Below are 15,151 nucleotides of genomic sequence, written 5' to 3'. Positions count from 1 at the left end.
TGAATGGCCTGGTCCACTGTGGGTGGTGCTACACCTGGGTTGGTGGTCTTGGGTGCTATAAGAAAGCAGGATGAGCAAGCCATGGGAAGCAAGCCTGTAAGCAGCGCCCTCCATGGACTCTGCATCAGCTCCTACCTTGAGTTTCTGCCCTGGATTCCCTTGGGTGATGGACTATAAGTTGTAAGATGAAATAAATCCTTTCCTCCCCAATTTGCTTTTGGTCATGATGGTTTTGTTGTTGCTTGTCTTTTTTAATTCATTTTCAAGCACTTTTTTTGAGATTATAATCACATCATGGCACCCCCTTCATTCTTTTCCCCTCCAAATCCTCCATACCCTCTTCCTTGCTCTTTCTCAAATGTATGGCCTCTTTGCCTTTGTGTGTGTGTGTGTGTGTGTGTGTGTGTGTGTGTGTGTGTGTGTGTGTGTGTATGTATTCCTAAAAACATGAATACAACTTTCTCAGTCTATATAATGTTACTTGTACGCATGTTTTCATGGCTGATCATTTGGTACTGGATAACCAATTGGTGTGCTCTTCCTAGGGGAAGACAATTTCTTCCACTCTCAGAATTCCTTAGCTGCCTATAGTTCTTAGTCTAGGGTTGTGGCCTCCTGAAATTTCCTCCATCCATGTTATAATGTCTATTGGTGTACAGAAGCACTGTATTCCAAGTCCTAGAAGACCACGATAGCCAACTAAAACTAATATACCTAGCAAAACTAACTACCTGTCATCGTTGAAGGAGAAAGAAAAACTTTCCATAATAAAAATAGGCTAAAAAAGTGTATATCTAAAAACCCAAAGTTAAAGAAAATATAGCTAGTGGTCATGGTGTTTCATCACAGCAACAGAAACCCTAACTAAGACAAGCTTCTACTGACTTGGAGTCAAGCCACAAGTATGATGACAGATGTTGCTTTATTAAAGCTAGCAAATCTGCTTTGTTGTGTTTTGAACTTTGGTACACAGATGAATGTATTCTACACATGACCAAACAGGGCACCTCGTCTCTCCCCACTCTGTTAAAGAAGGTAATTGGAGAGAATTTCATCTTTCAAACTTTCCAGTTTTCTAGTCTTCACATAAAACAGTGATGCTGTGGGACGGTCTGTATGTCAAATTGCTCTGATTGGTCAATAAATAAAACACTGGTTGGCCAGTGGCCAGGCAGGAAGTAGGTGGTACAAAGAGAGAGGAGAATTCTGGGAAGTGGAAGGCTGACGCAGAGAGACACTGCAGCCGCCGCCATGACCAGCAGCATGTGAAGACGCCAGTAAGCCACCAGCCACATGGCAAGGTATAGATTTGTAGAAATGGACTAATTTAAGCTATAAGAACAGTTAGCAAGAAGCCTGCCACGGCCATACAGTTTGTAAGCAATATAAGACTCTGTGTTTACTTGTTTGGGTCTGAGCGGCTGTGGGACTGGTGGGTGACAAAGATTGGTCCTGACTGTGGGCAAGGCAAGAAACTCTAGCTACAAATGGTGCCCAACGTGTTGGCAAAAGTTTCTACCTAAAACCTGAGAAAAGATTCTAAAATGGAGCTAAAAACAGCTTCCTAATTGTCTCTCTCAAATGAGCGGCAGCCTGCCGGTTTGAGTTACTGGCGGGTTCCTAGTGTGTGTGCTCGGTCTGCAGTATGACGGGAATGAGGCCTCTGCAAGTGACACATTAAGCTGCATGGTGGATTTAGCCTTTGCTAGTACAAAACAAAAAGAGGTTTCTGGGCTACACACTGCTTGGATAAAAGCACAGACCCACGATGGCTCCCAGAGCTGGCGGAAAACGTACCACCGCCATGTTGGGAAGCTGAAGTGGGAGGAGCCAGCAGCCACAGCGCCGTTTGAAGGCTGCAGTTTAAAGCAATAGGCTCAAGGTAATATAAAACATAAGCCACATAAAGATGGCTACCACACAGAGAATCTGGATTATGTTCTCTTTGATATTCGTAACTGAAGAGAAACATTTGATTGCAAAAGCTGTTGAGTTATGCCAAAATGTGTATTTTAAAGGTACCTTAACTCCAAAATTTGGATATAAGGATATGTTGCTTTGGAAAGGAGGCTCTGCTTTTGTTTCCACAGAAAGCCAGAGGCTATGGATTTGTTCCAGATTAAGATACATCAGGTTTGACCAGCCAAGACCACCTGAAAGGTCTCCGATGACACCATGGCCCAGATGATCCAACATCCAGAATCGTTTCAAGTCACGGACTACTCCATGATCCTAAAATTTTCTTTGTGTCCCCATAAGATACAGCGCCCCCCTCCAGCAGGAAGTAGTAAGAGAAGCTACGCCCAAATTCCCAAATATACCAAGCTGGCTTTGGAGATGTATAAAAGTTAAAACCTTCCTTTTTAAAAAAATAAAAGGGGAAGTGCTGTGGGACGGTCTGTATGTCAAATTGCTCTGATTGGTCAATAAATAAAACACTGGTTGGCCAGTGGCCAGGCAGGAAGTAGGTGGTACAAAGAGAGAGGAGAATTCTGGGAAGTGGAAGGCTGATGCAGAGAGACACTGCAGCCGCCGCCATGACCAGCAGCATGTGAAGACGCCAGTAAGCCACCAGCCACATGGCAAGGTATAGATTTGTAGAAATGGACTAATTTAAGCTATAAGAACAGTTAGCAAGAAGCCTGCCACGGCCATACAGTTTGTAAGCAATATAAGACTCTGTGTTTACTTGTTTGGGTCTGAGCGGCTGTGGGACTGGTGGGTGACAAAGATTGGTCCTGACTGTGGGCAAGGCAAGAAACTCTAGCTACACAGTGATTGATCCATAAACAGATATATTCATTCATATAAATAAGACTACTATAAAATGTAAATTAAACTGAGGTTTCCCCGCACCGAGTTGGGAGTAAAGGATGCTGTTTTCTACTTTACCTGGGAAGAGCCGTGATTTTCCCCCATTTCTCCACACAGAACCTTCTTGGGCCATTACTCCCTCGGAGAGAAGCAAATCCTTCATAGGGAATGCTGGATGTGCCGGTAACGAACTATCAACCACAGAAACAGAAGGAAAGGTGAAGCCAGAGACCTCATCCAGGGCAGGAACTTCATGACTGCTGGGCAGCACCCCCAAGAGGGGGCACAAGCAGGGAGCTTCAGGAGCCACCGTTTCCTCAACATGGGACAACGAAAACAGATTCTGACAACCACTCAGCCACACTGGGAAAGGGAATTAGATGGGGAGATGAGAAGTAAAGCATTCACAGAAAATAAAGCACTCTGTGCAGCTGACCTGCTCAGATGCTTCAACCAGCCATATTTCCCATGACAGATGAACGAAACGGGTCTATTCATTAACCTAAACCCACTGAGCATCAGCCCGCCATCAATCTGGCATCAATTTTAGGAATTCTGTGGCCTGCAAATCTGAGTTCCAGACCCTTAATCCAAAAGCACGAAGTCCAAGCCCACATGTAAGGCCCGGACTTGGCATCCAAGGGGCTTCTTCCTGTCTAATAAATCAGTGGCACCTTACCAGCATTGCCCCAGATGGAGAGCTTTTATAAATGCCACAAAACACAGCGACTTCTTCTCTAAAATGTCCTTGGTTCTACGAAGTATGGCAAGTCAAATGAAGGAAAAGGAGTATTTTAACTAACAGGGTCCTTTCTTACAGACTGAACATCTCTTTTTCTGATATGGATGCTGAATGAAGGAGGCCGCTGGTGGTCACTACAAGGACCCAACTGTCCTGAGGGACTATGCCATTCCCAGGTGTTTTCAGACTAGCACTGGCACTTCCCCACACCCCTCAAGAAGTGCTCTGACTCGGGAGGTGATCCAGTACGTGGACATGCAGTCAGAAGGGTATGGAGATACCATAGCCAGATAAACAAGGTTGGCGTTGATGAAGAATATTTAGCAATTACTAATACATATATATATACCTCCAACAATATAGTACTGTGCTACAAACTGAGGCGCTAACGGCATCTTACCTGCAACAACCTGAGCCGCTGCTCATTGTTGAATCGCTCCACAGCAGCCCAGAACCACCGAATTACGATGTGATTGTCGTGGTACCCTACAAACCACCAGAAAGCTCACGTTACTTGGACTCTTCTATCTTCAACTACCAAGAAATAAAGATAAAACAACCCCGCCACTCTATGCACAGACGGACATCTTTCAATGTCGTTTATAATTTGAGATGAAGGAACAACACTGTAAACATGACAGTACGGTTTCCAAAGTTAAACAAGACAGCACGGGTGAAATCAATAGCTCTGCTTTCCTTCAGCAGTGAAAAGAACAACCAATGAGCTCCTTTTTAGCTCCACCGTTTCTGAAAAAATACAACAGTTACGATGAGAAATGCTTAACTCTTTTGGTTAGTTCCATAGGAAACTATTTCGCCAGGCACTATACTAAGCTCGGGGGTCTGATGACAAAGAAAACGGACCCTCGCAGGACTTTCTGATGACGGACACCTTAGTCACACAATTTATACAAAGAAAGAAGAATGGAAGGGTTTTTTTCTTTTCTTTCTTTCTTTCTTTTTTTTTTTTGTTTTTTTTGTTTTTGGAGACAGGGTTTCTCTGTGTAGTTTCAGTGCCTGTCCTGAAACTCACTCTGTAGACCAGGCTGGCCTCGAACTCACATAGAAAGATCCGCCTGCCTCTGCCTCCCGAGTGCTGGGATTAAAGGCGTGCGCCACCACCGCCCGGCTAGAAGCATTTTTTGAAGCTGCCCATATTGACCCCAAGCGCTTCTCTAAAAACTGTATGTACTATACATAATTCATAATACAATCAAGTTATTGAGACTGGGCACGTAGCTCAACGGCAAAGCACTTGCCTAGCAAGGGCAAGGCCGTGGGTTCAGTCCCCAGTAACAGAAGAATTAAAACAGAAATAAAACCAAATTATTTTCACACTACTTATTAATAAATAGGAAAGAGACCTTTATTTTTTCAACTAATTATCACAGTTTTACTTTTATTTCATACATTAGAAGAATGTAATGAAATGTCAAAATTATCTCACATTTTTGTAAGATAAATGTCAGTATTATCTCACATAAAATGCCAATATTATCTCACAGGTCTGGGTTAAAGCAGAGGTTATGGGTTTTCTAACGTCTCAGCAAAAGATAGTTAAGCTCAAAAAGAAGGCTGACAGGAATTCATAAGCAATCAATGATTCAAATCCATTGATAGTCATATTGTATGAAAACTACTTTATTTAATTCTGTGCTGTACTCCCAAAATGAAGGTGAGCAGAAATTAATCTGAATGTATCCTCACGGCCCCGTAACTGTCAAATTGACCAGGAAATCTCCCTTTACTGTTTGCCATTTCATCAAGAGTACCTACGCCCCTTAAAGAAGAAAGAGTCTGAGTGAAGGGGAAACAGCATTAGGTCGGGCATGGCATCCAGGTCTAATCTTTGGAAAGACTTGGTTGGTGAGCCAGAGGCCAGTGCATCAGCCCTCCGAGGCACTAAAGTTCCCGGCCCTTATGAACTAACCCTTCTCTGCTTAGCCTTTACAGTTTGTGCTAAGCCTGTTTTGGAAGAAGAATGACTGTCCCATCACATCATCCACAGGCAGCTGCTGGAGGAACAGATGGTAGACGACAGCCTAACTTCTTTTCATGTGGTGCCAACTAGCTGCACTGGCAAAGATGGCAGCTTCGGATCTCGTCCTTTATCTGGTCTCTTCTAAGGTCTCATTCAGGAAGATTTACCACTAAAATAGGTCCTTGATTTACTCACATATAGTGAGTAAAAACCTTAGACTGTGTAAATACAAAATTGAGTAATCCGGTGACTGCCTTGCTATTAGAATCCCCTGGAGTACGGGACAGGGGGATAATATTTACCACAAAATTTAAGTTAGGTGCGGTATCAGAGAAATTACATTTTAGTTAGTAAAAAATATTTCAGCTAATAAAGCTACCTATAATAACCAACATCGTACATGGATGCTACATGTGCCCAGCCAGAGAAGATTTACTGCACAGTTGGACTTAGAAATAGCAATGATGGAAACCTCACTTTTACACGGCCTTTCAGAGAAAACGCTAACACTACAACACGTCCCAGAAAATGCGTACTTTCTTGGCTTAAAATTATTTGACAAAACTCTGGGCTGTTCTTAGGTTTCAGCTTTTTAATAAGAAACAAACCCAATCATGGTGGTCCAAATGACTAACTAAAACTGTGTGCTGATCTACAAAGAGTCCCACTCAAAATGAGTTTTCAACGGTTCCCTTTTCAGCCAAACTCGACGTTCCAGTTGAGAAGGGCCTTGCAGGTGGACATGCTGGAATTTTGAGAGCCCTGTCTTGTTCCTGTTGGTGTTTTAACTGTGACTTATAACTGAGCGATAGTTCAAGGAACCGTAGCCAGCCTGGGGAGGGTCAGGCAGCTCAAAGGGTGTGGTATCTGGAGGTGGAGAATGTAGATCAGTCAGGCGGGGTTTGACCAGCTGGATACAAGCTCCCCATGCCTCACCAACAACGTCACCCAATACTTAATCGGTGTTCTCAGGATCACATTTCTTCACCAGCAATTAGGAGTTATGACATCCTCCGACTGGGGTGTAAACAGGCCCTCCCCTTTTTGACTAGTGAAGTCACTAGGTACGGAAGGGACTGACCTTGCCCAAGGTCTCCAGGAAAACAGCAGCAGACCAGTGATTAAAACAAGTGCCTTTGTCTGCTCTGTGCTCAGCCCCGTGCTTGAAGCGGGCACCCCGGGTAACGTACGTCTAGACATTCACAAACCCAGCCTCACCGCCTCTGTACTCGGTGTTGTTCCTCCAGTCATTGAGGTCGATCTCAGCTGTGCCCGCGATGACCAGCTCCAGTTCCCGCGCGTCGAAGACAGACACGAGCCTGGCATCGACCACCTGTGGAGGAGAGGGAGCCCGGGCTTAGGAGCCTAGAGAGATGCCAGCCCCAAGGAAGCCTCATCAGAAAGGCCGGACACGGGGAATTTCAAGAGCACTGTGGTTATGCTCGGCGTTAGGATGGGAATCTTGTCGTGGTCTCTACAGATGGAAGAAGGTGTGTTTCTCGTTCAAAGCTGGTAGGCTGAGCCTCTAGAGTTTTTGTGTGGGTTGATCACCATATCCCACTGAACATGCTAGGTCTCCTCTGGTCTCAGAAGCCAAGCAAGGCAGGGCCTGGTGAGTACTAGAATAGGAGGGTTTTGTTTCACAACCGACTACTGATTAATCCAGTTGTTTGTAGTTTTTCTTTTGAAAAAGATCCAGTGATCTTACAGAGAAAGTGACATGGAATATATGTGATCAGTTCTGGCCTGTACAGACATATCAAGTATGAGATTTGATTATGCAGACCTGAGTATGAGTAAGAATCATAACTTCCATGTTATCAGTAGTCATTAAACCATTAAAATGGTACGCCTAGAATCAGAATACCACTCATGTCGGTGATCTCTAATAGCATGCACAGGAAGCTTTCACATGTGTGCTTTGGAGATACATGGGGATAGATTTGAAAGTCTGAATTAAAAGAACAAGAGTAGACTCAGCGAGAGAGAAGAGAAAAATGTCCTATACTCGAAGGCCGGCAGAGCAGACCGGCAGCCCAGCTGTGGACTGCAGATGTGGACTGCAGACGTCTGCCATGACGCCTTACCTCATAGAAACCGCGGACCAGGCTCTCGGTCTGCTGCACCACGCCCCTCTCAATCCTCCACTTCACCATCCTCTCTATGTACTCCTTCTTGTTCTTCTCTGTGACCGGAATATTGGCTCCCCCGGGTTTTAACTCTCGCTCGGTGATCTGCCATTAAAAAGCAAAGGAGCTGATCAGCAAACAATACACTTGATGCTAACCGCTACCCATGAGCTGAGGTCAGGCGTCTGGCTCTTCTCCGCCTCAGGAGCATCCCACAGCATCGAGAAGCATCTAAGACAGCGGTTCTCAACCTTCCTGACGCTGTGACCCTTTAATGTAGTTCTTCTTGTTGTGCTGACCCCCAACCATAAAATGATTTCATTGCTACTTTACAAACTGTAATTTTGCAATGTTATGAATTATAATGTAAATGTCAGACATGCAGATGGTTTTAGGCGACCCCAGTGAAGGGATCGTTCAATCCTCAAAAGGTCACAACCCACAGAGGCTGAGAACCGCTGATCTAAGGTTTAGAATCAACTACACCTACTGAGCCAGTATAAAAGATATACTTAAGGAAAATAGAAACACACCTTAGTAAATCTTAAACTGAGAGCTCATTTTTCAAAGCACGTAAACTGCAGGAAACTCAGACGAATCCCAATGCCGAGTGAGAACTAATACACAGCCCCTGACTGAAATTTTTTAGTCTTCCCTTCCATCAAATTTAATAAAACCAGTATGGTCTCTGCTTTCACACATTGTCCCAAATATTCTCTCTGTTTCAAAGCAACCAATTACAGTTTTTAAATCTAAATGGATCTTAATTTTATATTACAATTAAATAACTTAATATTCAACTCAGGGATAGCAGAGACTATCCATATGAATTCTGTATAAGATACATTCTCATATCTCTAGACATGTCTAGATATGCTCATTTCTCATATCCATTTGAGTTGGAAATAAAAAGATTATTTATAATAAATAAATGCTTCTCACGGTCTATAAATGAGAACATCTTAAACTATAGTTGGCCTTAGAGTAATCTCTGTATTCAAGCTTACTACAATTTAGTAGTCCTGGGTTCAATCACTTAATAAGCCACAAATAGACTAGCATTTTTATCTTAGTCATAGAATTAACTTTTCATCAGCCGACAGCCTTCAGTTAGCATGGAACAGACCTGTCCAAAGACTTCTTCGTTCACCGTGAACGTGAGGTCTAGGATGTCATGGATGTCGTTGTCTTTCATCCACTGGAGGCTTTGGTGGAACTCCTCATCAAGGTACTCTAGATCACTCAGGTCACACAGGCTAGGATGGCAGACAGAAGCAAACATACAGGCCTCGTTATCAGCAAACTCCAGAATCACAAGGAAGGAACAAGACCCATTCATTCCACAGGCTGTGTGTGGTACTTGGAATATTCACGAGTTCGCTAATTACACTACTGAAGTAAGACAGAATTATGGCGTACATTTTTAAATCCTGGGTACATAAAATGCCACGGGAACCACTTACCCATCTTTTCTCTCAAAAACTGAACCCGGAGGTACAAAGAATGGCTGCCATTTACATGGTCATCCACAACCAGTGCCAGATCTGGACCTGGAACAGGTTGAAAACTGGCACCAAAATTCTCTTTCGCTATCTTATCCTATCAAAATTCACTGTACTCCCAATTTGAAACTTTTTATTGATTTCTCTACCACCCTTTACCTTTGTTTTTCACTTGTCTTTTTAAAAAGACTGGATGCTGTAACTGATGTCCATCCATTTCCCCGTTTCTCATGGTTCTTACCCTACCACTATAAAAATAGCCAAAGAATTCTTCTACGACCACAAAACTTTCCTGTCCTTCACTCCACTGATGCTTTCGTTCTCTTAGCCGTGACAAGAGCTACCTGAGCTAGAGTTACTCCTACACGCCCTGGTGTAAGGTGGTAGCGATGAATTTGTTTCGAGATGTCTTGCCTTTCAGCTCAATTTCAAGGGTTGTCTCATTTGGTTTATTTTAGGTATTTATTAGGGTATCGAATGTAGGCCACACATATTAATAACCGCTTGGTGAACTTGTTGCTCTGGGAAGGAAGTGGTCTTGCTGGGGAGACCGGCACGCCGTAGCTGAGCTCCCATAAAGTGGGGGCTGGCGGCAGAGGGGCAGTGGTAACACTCACGCACAGCTGAAAATGTACGCTGCTTCACTAATAATAAAATAAGACTGGACGTGGCGATCCACGCCACAGCTCCAACCCTAGGAAGGCTTGGGTAAGGGCTGCAAGTCTGAGCCCAGCCTGGGCCGGAGATTAAAACTCTATCTCAAAAAGAAAGAAAAAAGGAAGAAAAGGAAGTACCAAGACCATGAAAGAGCTGAGATCAGATGGGGCCTGTATTACACCTTTCAGGATGAAGAAACTCCAGAGATAGAAAGGGACAGGGCTGGAGGAAAGGGGGAATGGAGGAGAGAAAAACAGAAACAAACCCAAAGGCATAGAGTGCAGAATACTCCAGGCACATGGGAAGCCCTGGAGTACTGAATATAAGTCACTCTCAGCAGCCTAAGAATGAGGACAGAAAAGTAGCTGAGAGCAAGTCTTGAATGCCACTCTAAGGTCCACGGGGATTCGGGTTCAAGACAAGGAATGGTGTGATCAGGGAGGGAGAGGAGTGATAAACAGTTCTTCTGTAAGATCCTGAAGAGACTGTTTAAAACGGGATGGAAAGCAGTTAACACTACTTCAGTGACGTAGTCAAAGTAAGAGACACGTTCTGAGGAGGACAAGGCTCTTCAGAGTGCAGAGGCAGGAACACGGAAACCAGGAAACGGTCATGTTAAAAAGGAGTAGAGAGGAGGATGATCTAAAATGAATCCACGCCACAGGCCAACTCTGAAGGTTACTCTGACCTCAACCATGGGGCCTACACCGATCAACAATTTTCAGTGAAATAAACTGAAAAGACTTCTGAGGTCACATGATTTCGGTGGAAAAAGTACCGCAGGTCCCTTGAAAGTACTCCACCACGGGATGGGAACAGAGGCAGTAAAGGATGCTGTGAAGGTTAATAGTGTCAACTGAAAGGATGCAGAATCACCAAGGAGACAGCCTCTGGGTGTGCCTGTCGGGAATTTTCTAGATTAATTTAATTGTAGTGGAAGACCCACCTAAATGTGTACAGAACCAACCTTTCCATGGGCTGGGGTTCCGGATTGAATAAGAAGAAGAAATCAAGCTGGGCGCTCTCTCTGCTTCCTGCCTGAGGATGGAATGTGACCAGCTGGCCTGCTGGGATGGCCAGCATTCCTCAAACTGTAAGTTAGAACAAACCTCTAAGTTGCTCTGGCCCAGGATTTTTGTCACAGCACCGAGAACACAACCTGAAAACCTGTACTGTGTATCTGCTACACTTGTTTAAGGGTCCCTTCTGATGTCTAACCATAATAACCAAGAACGTGTGTACCATTAACTTCCGGTGGACACATAGAAGTTTCACTTCAAGGCCCATAATGAGTTCCACTTGAACTATGCAAACTTGGGATCCCCCTGAAACACCCAAGAAGCGATGTTCAGAGGACGGTCCACATGAGCCTGCATCAAAAGAAAGCAAGATGGGGCGGGGGGGGGGCTAGATTCCGTGGTCCTTATTAGAAGAAGCAAGTGGAGAAATTTCCTCTGCCAGAGGAAAGCTGGGGCATGGGATGGAATCTTCTGGAACTCCAAGGTGAAGGGCATGTCAGAGGAAAGGCCCACAGAGGACTGAGAAGAGGGAGAACACAGTGTCACGAGTGTCAGGGTAGGAAAGACCCGGGATAAACTCGAGGGTGACAGAGAGAACTTTTGGTTTCTGACTGCCTCTGCTACCCCAGAGTTGAATATTAGTATCAGAAGTAGCAGAATGATTTAAGAAGATAAGAAGCGCTCGTCAGTAGCTCGCACGTGTTCATGGAGGGAGAGGAGCCAGAACCAACACACGTGGTGGAGGGTGTGACTTAGCAGTCAATGTAAGCAGTGGGTACAGCTTTCAGGAAACCTAATGAGACCAGGAGAAGACAACAGGGAGCCGGCAAAGGTGGCAAGTCGCTGGTCCTTGTCACCCAGGAGGAAAGTCTTCCCACTGAGCACACTGAAGTCTCATGAGAAACATTCTGTTGGTTTTCATCTGAGGTCAGGACTTCTTCACTTTAGGAAAGAAGAGGTCCATGGGCTTGAGGGGAGGCTGTGCCAGACAGCTCCCGGCCATGACTCAGTACTTGAGAACTTTGCAGTTTAAGTCAAATGTCGAGCTTCCTCCCCCTCCATTTGTCTTCTGCTTGGTCTTCTAAGTGACCGCAGACTGAATATAAGGGCTGGTTTTGCTCTACATTGTTACAATAATTGCTATCTTTCCTTGTGACAGAAACAAAGAAAAAGTTCTACGGATGCTAATTTTTCATCTGCCCCATACACTGCTATTTTGATATAGGAAGGTCTCAAGAGAAGTATGGCACTGTCTATGCCTCACAAAGAAACCAAAAATAAAACCGAAATTAAACAAAAGAAAATGAACCTGTGACCAAGAACAAGCTGTTGGAAGTGCTTAGAGCAAAATGCAGCACGCACTTCATAAAGGGCGCAGGCTGTGAGTCACCAAGACTAATCCACAACTATTCTATTAATAATCAGCATCGATGCCGCAAGAATCTCAGGGCTGTGTTTGAAGTACAGTTGTTTTAAAGAAACATGTGTTGCCGCAGATGAGGACCAACTATTCAGAGAAGAAAAAAAAAAAAACCACTAAGATTTGGTGGGTAATCAGAAATAAAGGGTTAGAAGCTAGTAACTATGTTTGAAATTGTATTTGTTTTCGAAATCTAAACGCTATTCACTCAACAACTGATTTGTGACAGTGTGCAGATAAACAGGGTCCTTGGAAAAAAGCTCTTCAGGAAAGGACTTTTGAGCTTTACATGCTGACTACGCCAGTATAGACGTTCACTTACATTCTGAGAAGAGCCTTATAGAAGGGTCGCGTGAAGAAGGCGTCCAACAAATACTGGTGTATTAGTGCAAGACCGAGGATCCTCCCACTGAACCGGAACCTGTGAAGGAGACACACGAGGCAGCTGAACACTACTGAGCAGCATCTTGAGGGCTGTGTTTACCTCCTAGAATGAATTTCAACTCTGTTTGTCCAGGACTACCTGCCTACCAGCTCTGTGAGAGATTCGGGGTACTCTAGAGTATGTCTTCATTAGCCAGTGTTTACTTGCGGAGGAAATCTGTTCCTCTAATATTTAGGGACACCTTACCCTTAGTCCATGTTAGCAATGTCACCCTGTATCGCCCCGCATGTGACAGTATGAATTCCCCACAGTCTTTCAGTGAAATTTCCCCAAACCATCCCAAGAGATCCTGATAAAGACTAAGAAGGCTGAGAAAATGTCATCTTCAGTTGGTGTGCATGGATATTAGTTGATTTCTCTCATGCAAACGAGGAGCAATTCCCTTGCGATGAAAAGCCCTTATGCAGATTGAGGAGGTTCCCATCCATCCCTGCTCTCTCCAGCCTCACCCTGATGGTAAACACCATCACTCACACAGTGTTCATGCAGGCATTTGGGGGGCTTTCCTCACGAGACACTCTGTTCTCCAAAATGAAATGCTATTCTGAATCAACTTGGAAACTTTATTATTCAGACCTGTTCAGACTGGGGTTTCTGCCTGAGGTACACGATTGTTTTCTCCATCACAAGTTTCCTGATCTTCAAAGTCTGATGCCTACAAGAGGACTGTGGCTCTCTAACTTTAGTCAGGAAGCTCTTTGAGGTCAGTGGCCGGCAGCTTGGTTCCTCTCTATTTCCACTTACGTTAGCACAGCTGTTAACAGCCAGAGTTAGGAGGCCGCCAAAGGTGTGACTAAACAACAAGCAGTTCATTTGAGGAGCAAGTCCTCAGAGTTAATGCTTTTCACCATCAATAGCCCCGTGACTCCAAGAACCCTTCCCACTTAGGTTCTTTCTCTGTTACTATGGGGGTGGGGGGTGGGGGGGTTCCCGCGCGACCGGGAACAAGTTAGTAGGAGTTATGTAAATATTTAAAGTCTACAAATGCAGGGATTTGAAAAAGATGTAAGGACATTTGGAAAGAGTGTAATTGGGGATTTTTCAGAATAAGTACCTCCAGATGGGAATCTTGAAATTGTTTGCCTTGGTTTAGTGTGATCAATTAAGAAAAAGGCAATCTCTGCTTTCCAGTGTTAAGTGGCTGACACGTGCTGGTGTGTGAGGGGGTGGCGCACTGACTTCCCATTCCTGCACTTGAGCTGCCTGCATTTCCCCCAGGGGACCCCCTACACACACACACACACACACACACACACACACACACACACACACACACACACACATTCACTCACTGGAGCATACACACACTCACTCTCACATACTCTCTGATAAATATGAACAGGCCTCAGCCAGGGCCCCGGCTATTCCAGCTCCCCTCACCCAAAGCCAGATTTCCCCAGGCTGTTAGCAAAGCTGCTTGGCCTCTACCAGAAGGACCTGGGCAGTGGTTCTCAACCTGTGGGTCATAACCCCTTTGGGGTTGCATATCAGAGATTTATGCCATGATTCGTAAAAGTAGCAAAGTTACAGTTATGAAGTAGCAAAGACATGATGTTATAGTTGGGGTCCCCACAGCATGAGGAACTGTGTTTAAGGGTCACAGCATTAGAGGGGTTGAGAACCACTGGACTTGGGTCTCGCTAAAAATTGAATCACCCTGTAACATCTCTCCAATTCAAAAGTTTTTGAATTAATTAAGTTTTGACAACAAAAATAAAATCCAAATGAGGTGTATGACTGATAATGTAATTTTTAACCTGGAGGGGAAAATGTTTACAGAAATGTGTAGTGGGTAGCCATTCCAGCTTGGATCTGGAAGTTCCAACCCCCATTGAGGCTTCGGTAACTGTCACGCCTATGAGGCGGGGCCCAGGGAGGCGCCTGGAGACCCGAGATCTGGATGGGCCAGCACTCTTTCTGTTCCGGGACCCTGAACGGTGGAGGTGGACCGAGCAGAGCTCCAGAGAACACCGCTGGACTGCGATACACCTTCCCCAGACCCTGCGACCTACCTATCCCTTCATTTGTAAATTACGCCATTAAATAAATCTTCCTTTTAACTACGTGGAGTGGCCTTAATAATTTCACCAATAGAAATGTGGCTTCCTTTTGGGGGGGACAAGGGGGTCTACCACAGGGGAGGATAACGGTCACAGAAACAAAGCCCTTACCATTCGTGGTGATTGTCTACAAAAGCAGACATAGGACTTATTTGTACTGTGTATGTGTCGTTGGCTGAATATTCAAATAAGCCATAATAGGGGTTAAAGAGTTCTCTGGATACCAGGAAGAAGAATTCTCTGGAAGGCCCACTGTAATCCAACCTGTAAAACAACAACAACAATCCACATGAAGAATAATCAGCTTTAACTTCTCCTAGGTATTGGGTATATTTTCTTCTGTTTTTAAACTTTCTAAAGAATACTTATTACAGTGACATTC

General features: G+C 44.5%; 1 protein-coding gene across 3 annotated transcripts in view; it reads right to left on the bottom strand.

Annotated features, from left to right (window-relative positions):
• Hecw2 (HECT, C2 and WW domain containing E3 ubiquitin protein ligase 2) overlaps positions 1-15,151 on the bottom strand; it is a 362,611-nt gene that overhangs the window by 15,442 nt on the left and 332,018 nt on the right. For all 3 annotated transcript variants that reach the window (XM_028886428.1, XM_028886412.2, XM_028886448.2), the window contains 7 exons: positions 14,881-15,033; positions 12,587-12,685; positions 8,793-8,922; positions 7,625-7,771; positions 6,756-6,870; positions 3,957-4,042; positions 2,893-3,005 (listed from right to left, as the gene is read on the bottom strand). In XM_028886428.1, the coding sequence (XP_028742261.1) occupies positions 2,893-3,005; positions 3,957-4,042; positions 6,756-6,870; positions 7,625-7,771; positions 8,793-8,922; positions 12,587-12,685; positions 14,881-15,033 (843 nt within the window). The remainder of the gene's footprint in view (positions 1-2,892; positions 3,006-3,956; positions 4,043-6,755; positions 6,871-7,624; positions 7,772-8,792; positions 8,923-12,586; positions 12,686-14,880; positions 15,034-15,151) is intronic.

The sequence above is a fragment of the Peromyscus leucopus genome, chromosome 13 (genome assembly GCF_004664715.2).
Source record: "Peromyscus leucopus breed LL Stock chromosome 13, UCI_PerLeu_2.1, whole genome shotgun sequence".
NCBI classification, from domain to species: domain Eukaryota; kingdom Metazoa; phylum Chordata; class Mammalia; order Rodentia; family Cricetidae; genus Peromyscus; species Peromyscus leucopus.
This window is presented reverse-complemented; position numbering and strand designations above follow the sequence as displayed.